Source organism: Tarenaya hassleriana, unplaced genomic scaffold (genome assembly GCF_000463585.1).
Source record: "Tarenaya hassleriana unplaced genomic scaffold, ASM46358v1 Cleome31, whole genome shotgun sequence".
Lineage (NCBI taxonomy): Eukaryota > Viridiplantae > Streptophyta > Magnoliopsida > Brassicales > Cleomaceae > Tarenaya > Tarenaya hassleriana.
The window spans coordinates 515,087-521,952 of NW_010966274.1; the positions used below are offsets into that span (position 1 = coordinate 515,087).

Genomic DNA, 6,866 nt, shown 5'->3' on the forward strand with positions numbered 1-6,866 from the left:
GCTCTTCGTAGAAACTGAAGTCGTCGAGGATCGACGAATGCATCTCATAGTTCTTGAAGATGCTCAGCATCTCAATACCCTGTTCAAGTCCCACCTGCAAATTTGGACAAAATATGAACCGAGACCAAAGCAATAGGAATGTGCCCTAATCACCAGCAGAGATCTTTCTTCCCTCTTCTTTGGATTTGGAGGAAAGGGATGATGAAAAAAAAAACTACACAATGGATATAGTTTCAGATATACACAGTCATAGTAGCTTTCAGACAACACAAACTCCCACATCTATGGAACTTCATGCTCATATCTTGGACAAGTTTTGATTTTTGGTGGCAAGAATTGAGGTTATTCATCTCTAACCGACAACTCGAAAGCACAGAAGAAGATGGTAAGATAGCCAAAGAAATTTCAATGCAGTAACTGCTGTTGCATGTGAAGAAAACATTTCACATATTGGGCTGATTCGTGAGCTGTCAAACTATATAAGGTAATGAATCTCGAGGGCATGGAATTAGGAGATCAATTTACGGGGTTGACACTATAAATGCAGTGAGAGAATGGGAAAAACAACATATAATGCCGAATTCAATGGTTCAAGCGGTAAAAGATGTACATGTGACAATACTATACCTCTTGAGTATCTCTGCTGTTGGTAACCGGCTTATTGTCGTTGTTTTCGAGTATAATGTGACGAAACAGACTGTTGGGCACATCTTTGATAATGAGCCACATCACTGGAAAGTGTCCCGTCCACCGATCTTGTTGCCAGTATTCCACACTCGTGTCGAAGTCTACTGGTCCTACCATTTCAGCCACACCACAAAACTGGGCACTGGCATTCACCTGGAATCAGATTTTCATATGACGCTGAGATCAGAAAAATGAATCTAATGTTTAAGATCAAAGATCGTACTGTTCAAACCCGGAAAAAGATCCCTTCCAAGGCTATCTACGAACTGCTTTGCTTCTTTATTTTCAAAAATTGATTTGACTCAATGCTTTAGAAACTTACCGAAAACAAAAGAAAGATTGTGCATGCCCCCTCTTTCTCCTTCGCTTCACGGTAAGCGGCATCCAGCTTTTTGTTTCCGTTAGTGGTGCTTGCCCAAACACCATACTTTATGCTCTTGTGGACATTATCCTCGCTATACGATTTAATAACAAAGAACTTCGCATCCGTGCAGTTATGTTGGTTGAGATGATCAACATGATCATGAGTTATAATGCTGTTCTTACCCTTTAGCTTCGATGCCCTAGGCCCTCTGTTTCTCTCGGTTAGGAAATCTACAGTGGCAGTGCACCTGTACAAGACATCATTGTAACTTCCTACTTGTCTTGCCTCATCAAGCACTGTCCAGTTATAATCATTATCCAAACGGGAACCAGACGCAGATGCAGAGAAAGAGCCTTTTCTGCGTCGATTGCAGGTATGCTCTCTGTAACTGAAGCTTGGAACAGTTAGTCGAGAACCCTGCATAGGTGTCATCAGTTAGCTACTACATTTGAAGTTTCATAAGGCATTTCCTATAAAGAGATCGGTACAGACATAGAAGAAGGCCAAGCACTGGACTAAGATTGGTGGAGATTGATCAGCTTAGGAGAATTGTGAAGTATATAGCAACTGCACAGCATAATGCTTTGCAGTTTGTTTCCCTTCGTGTTGGTATTAAAATAGACGTAATGCAACAAAAAACGAGAAAAGGGTAACAGTTAAAGCCTAGAAAAAGTTTCAAGATCAAAACAAGTAATGTATTAGAAACACATGCAAAGGTAGAGATCGGAAACTGACCATTTCAAAATCTCTGGTCATTTCGGTTGGAAGATATGAACTCTCTCCACAGAACGGTTTCAAACTGTAGTCAAGACGAGAGACTCCAATTTCTTCAACCCCATTAGGCGACAAACCCAGACGCCAGGGTTCTCTATGAAATTTTTTACTTAAGCCAGAACTATCCAGAGAAGAAATCATATCTTCAGTCAAACCAAAACTTCTTTCAGTTGCAAACCTATCAGAGTTCATAGGTAACTTTGCTTGTGAAACATGAAAGTTTTCTGCGATAGGATGCGGGTAACTGGACAGGTCCACAGCAGGTAAATGTCTTGCATCATCAGCACTGAGTTCACCATAAGGCTGTAGTGACGATCGAATAGTAGTTGCAGCAGATGCCTTAAAAACTGATGAGCTTAACCCATAACCATAGTGAAACCTCTCATTGTTGTTTCCCTGAATCAATGGATATAAAATATGAAACGACTGAGCACGCACATACATATATAGCATAAAAATTCAACAAAAATGACGAAAGGGACAGTTCAGACAAGTTACACACATGAGGAACTTTTTCAACGCCTACAATATCCGCTTGTGAATGGTATATCGGTGGAGTATCAGCTGCATGGTTATAGCCTGACAGAAATCATAGCATCTCATAAGAAAAAACCCGACAGTTATAAGTAAAAATAGGACTATGCAACAGTTAACCAGCTACGAGTTTCACGGTATTCGTAACAAGAGAGATAGACGAAGAGGGATAGACCATAAAAACAATGGCCACAGCTTAATGGGTATGCGGCAATATTCCCGTAATCCATTATACATCTAGAAGGCAAGTAACATAGTCATAACCATAATCACGGTGCACATGAGTTTGCCAAGCATATGAACTATGAAATATCAAAGCGAAAACACAAAACTAAAGCTACACAAGAGAAATCATACAAGAAACATAAATAACTAACCTCCATTGTAAAAGGGTTTAGCACGGAAATTCGGAGAACCAGTGTTACTGCAAAGCGAGTGATTGCTAACAACGTCCTGTTAAATGATCAAACACATTTTCATGTGAATACAGACACAATGTCTGTACAAAGCTTATGTCTAAATACAGGAAACACATCAATCAGTTACCTGATCATGAAGAACACTGTGATCAGTGGGAATGTTTTCCAACTTCTTATCCATCTCCAGCATGGTTAAACCCTGCCTGGAACCTGACATTTTCAGAGGAACCGTCAATGGACAGAACAGGAAAAACAGCATGGATCGAAACAAAAAAAAACAAAAAGACATAAATATAAACACCATCAGACAAAACTAAACGGTAAGCCACAGATCAATAATCGCCATGATCAACAGCAGAAGTAGCACGATCACTGGGCCTGACTGAGTATAAAAGTGTAAGTTGAAGGAAACCCATGTGATAAATTCAGGTTACAGGGAATTCAAATCAAACCGGACTCCAAAAGGGCAAAACTTTAAACCGAAATTCTTCATTCGTCATCCTAATCTCTTCGAGAGAATCGACTGGTCTTCATCAATCAACAAACCAATTCCGGTTTCCCCGCAAAAACCCAGAAGAAGAACAAAAACAAAAACCAAACGCACGAAAAAGCCCCGACATTTTTGCCGAAGAACAAAACTTATGTTTGTACCAGTCGAAGGAAACCAGCCGGCGGCTCGGTAAGAAGCAGACATGAGAAACAAGTACGGCGAATGCGAGAAGAAAGCGAGGAGCGGTTAGTAAGAAACAGGGCGAGAATCTGTTTGGAAGCCGAGAAAATTTCGAAGGAAAATGGCGACGCGAGAGAGAGAGAGAGGGTATGGGAACAGTCGCATGGAAGATTAGAGTTTGGCTGTGTTTGGGTGACGCATGGTTACTGCTATTAGATTAAAAAATAATAATAATTATTATTTATTTTTTTGGTAACGAATAATAATTATTTCTTGTTTACACGCTCATCGAAATTAATACCCCATTATATGAATTGACTAATATAATAATACATGAAATAGAAAAAAGAAACATATTTGATCGTACTTTTATAATAAATTAATTTTTTAAATGATGCCAAATTTTTTTCATTGGTTTTTATATATCCTAAATCTTTTTGTAGATATATATTTTAAACTGTTAATATATGATACATTATTAATATCATTATTAAAATAATGCTCGTTTTTGTTTTTATATATGGAGTATATTATAGCGCAAGGAATTTCAGTTTTTAATGATTACTAATAAAATGATAATATTTTTAATATTATGGTTTCAAAAACTAAAATACTCGAAAACGGCAAGTTAATCTAAATATATAATATTATATTTATTTGCTAAAAATATGATGATTTAAAAAATCAATTCGTGATACAACTGTGGTTATATAGATTATTTTTATAAAAATTATATAGATTGTTTTCTTCATTTCTGTGTATTATATACTCATGAAGTGATACAACTGTGGTTATATACTCATGAACTGTGGGGGCAAGAATATTTTTATTATAAACAAACTTAATTTTATGGGGTATTTTATAATATTATTTAAAGTTTAACATAATTTATATATAATTATGCATATGTCTCCATATATTTCACTGCAGATCTTCAACTGTATATATATACACATATATAGATATTATATAAAAAATATTCTTATTTTACTATTTTTACAATACATCTTTATCCATGTGACCCCATATGATTCAAAATATAATATGATCATATTTTAATTATATTAATTATAACATTAAATTTATAGTGATCACACTAATTCATTAATTTTATATCTTATATATCTTACTAATCATTTGATTAAAACATCATAATTTATATAGAATTATGCATGTCAATATAGTCCCCATGACATTGGCCAAAAACATGTCGTGGTCTTCCTTTTAAGGCACATGTAAGATCTGTCTGAAGTATCTTTGGACTTTTTTACTTCACGTTGTCTGCCTGTCTGGTCTTTAACTTTGAACGAACAGCAGCAGAACTCTTCTTCATGATCCTCAGGTTCCCATCTATGAAACCTCCATATCATCACACTTCAGATTCTTGTTTTGAGTTCATCCAATGGCGTTTTCTCTTTCTTCTCTAGCATCTTTGCACAGTTGATGGATTGTAAGATTTTGCAAAGAGAGATGAATCATCACCTCTGGCTCTTTCCCGAGAAAATCAACGGAGGAAAACCGATCTGAACTCCGAGGTTTCGCAGATCATATCAGAACCTAACATCAATGCCATCACCATCTCTATCGTCTCGAATCCGTAGAGTTTTAGAATACCTGCCTCACCCTTTGACAACAGCTGATGAACCTTCAGTTGAACTGATTCAGACAAAAACAGCTCTCACTACTCTGTCCACTGAGGAGCTGAAACGGGCTACCTATGTCTCTATGTGGAGCTGTTGGCCCATCAACCACTTGTAGATCTGTCTGAAAGTTGTTGAATGATGAGTCGAGTTGATGAGACACCAGGTGGTGACTCGCGGTTACGAGGTTGCTCACCGGGTATGTTGCATTTGACAGAAGAGAGAGAGCACCATCAAGATCTCGAGACCCATCCATGTGAGAAGATATTGTGATCTCTCCTATATCTGCATATCGATAATCACACAAGGATCATCCCAACGATGATGCATCGTATGTATTCATGTATGTATGTATGTATGATACCAAAACATACAAAACCCGCGGAAAAAAAAACCTTTACTGAAGAACTCAGATGTCTCCATTTTGGTATTGAGGGGCGAAAACCAGGTTCCTCCACTGTCCTGAATTGTTGCTGAACTCAAAAGCTTATTGTCATTGGAAAGAATCCGGCCATCAAAACTCTCGGCTTTTGCAGGTTTCGCAACCGATTCCCTCGGTGTCATGGACTTTGAACCGGGCATGGCTTCCCATATAAACTTGTCGTCGCTCCTAGCGTCGACAAGCGCAAATTTATTCCACACGAAATCCATCTGTCGCTTCCCATCTGCATATAAAGGATCTCAAATGCATCTCCATCAAGTTTTTGTTCATTAAAGTGCCCGTTTTTCTCCTAGATTGCAACCATTTACGTTTTGATCGGTAAAGTAAATCTTTTTTCGAAGTTTCAGATTTCGTCAGAGAACACAAAGAGATTATTACTCTGAAGTTTCGGTGTCCATGTTAGTAAAAGAGAGATAAATTTTCAAATTAGTACCGTATTTTAATCCATGATTTAGCTGCATGTATTCTGGCTGCGGTTTTCGACGTCTTGCATTATGATCGGTAAGACGCCTTCGACAGCTGCGTTTCTTCTCATCAAACTCACTGAGGCCATGGAACCTTTGACAAAAAAATCGATGGTTATACATAATATCATACCATAGCTCTCATGTGATTCACAATCATAGAAACAGTAGCAACAATGTCTGTACAAAAGATTGAGCGTTTATCCAGGCAAAATTCAATAGCATTTTACCTGCTGCATTGTTGGCAGAACCGGCGTTCTAGGCCGCCAACGATGACTAACGGGCACTTTGAATGGCTCTCGCAAACCTTATGTTTCCGATGGTAGTTCTTTGCTGATGAGAGATCGAGATTACAGCCTTCCACCTGGCAGTGTGGAGCTTGTAAACTCTGAGAAATCGATTTAGATCTCTTTACCGGAGATTCTGAAGGAGATACGAGGCCTTTCCCGTCATTTTCTGCACAGACATCTTCAAAGTATGTCCTCTTACCGAGCTTTAAGCCAAGAATTGGCTCGATAGAAGCTTTGAGACTCCAAGGGGAAGTACTGATTCTCTTAGCCAACTCTTCATTACTGCAGAGATCTTCATTGGCTTCTGATGTGAGGTTGTATGTCCTCATATCAGTTGATGAAGAGCTAATGGAAGTTGATTTCGAGCTCGTAGAGAAAGCATGACCGATATCAGAACCTAAACCACCACTGCCTAATCCACCAAAACCCGGAGAACAAAGAGAGACATAGTCAAGCCCGTCAATTTCCCACTCCGAATGCCGTAGCTTTCGAGGAACTTCGGTCATTGACGGGCCCAAAGATATCAAATTTTCCCACTCCCATTGCACTGAAGACTTCAGATTGCACTCCATGAGGGAAAGA

The 6,866-nt window shown here is 38.4% G+C and overlaps 2 protein-coding genes across 6 annotated transcripts in view; both read right to left on the minus strand.

The window, feature by feature from the left end:
- LOC104820525 overlaps positions 1–3,624 on the minus strand; it is a 4,120-nt gene extending 496 nt beyond the window's left edge. Inside the window, exons 1-8 of one of the 2 annotated variants that reach the window (XM_010550989.1) lie at positions 3,430–3,624; positions 2,906–2,988; positions 2,737–2,812; positions 2,328–2,404; positions 1,787–2,221; positions 1,010–1,468; positions 628–840; positions 14–94 (exon numbers count right to left, since the gene is read on the minus strand). In XM_010550989.1, the coding sequence (XP_010549291.1) occupies positions 14–94; positions 628–840; positions 1,010–1,468; positions 1,787–2,221; positions 2,328–2,404; positions 2,737–2,812; positions 2,906–2,988; positions 3,430–3,472 (1,467 nt within the window). In that variant the 5' untranslated portion in view covers positions 3,473–3,624. Of the gene's footprint in view, positions 95–627; positions 841–1,009; positions 1,469–1,786; positions 2,222–2,327; positions 2,405–2,736; positions 2,813–2,905; positions 2,989–3,429 lie in introns of both variants that reach the window. The other variant, XM_019203344.1, reaches the window with a different exon arrangement.
- A 925-nt stretch (positions 3,625–4,549) lies between these two features.
- The window catches only part of LOC104820526 (squamosa promoter-binding-like protein 2), a 3,956-nt gene continuing 1,639 nt past the window's right edge, over positions 4,550–6,866 (minus strand). For all 4 annotated transcript variants that reach the window (XM_010550992.1, XM_010550991.1, XM_010550990.1 and 1 more), the window contains 4 exons: positions 6,225–6,866; positions 5,964–6,088; positions 5,484–5,753; positions 4,550–5,373 (listed from right to left, as the gene is read on the minus strand). In XM_010550992.1, coding sequence (XP_010549294.1) covers positions 5,096–5,373; positions 5,484–5,753; positions 5,964–6,088; positions 6,225–6,856 — 1,305 coding nt within the window. In that variant the 5' untranslated portion in view covers positions 6,857–6,866 and the 3' untranslated portion in view covers positions 4,550–5,095. The remainder of the gene's footprint in view (positions 5,374–5,483; positions 5,754–5,963; positions 6,089–6,224) is intronic.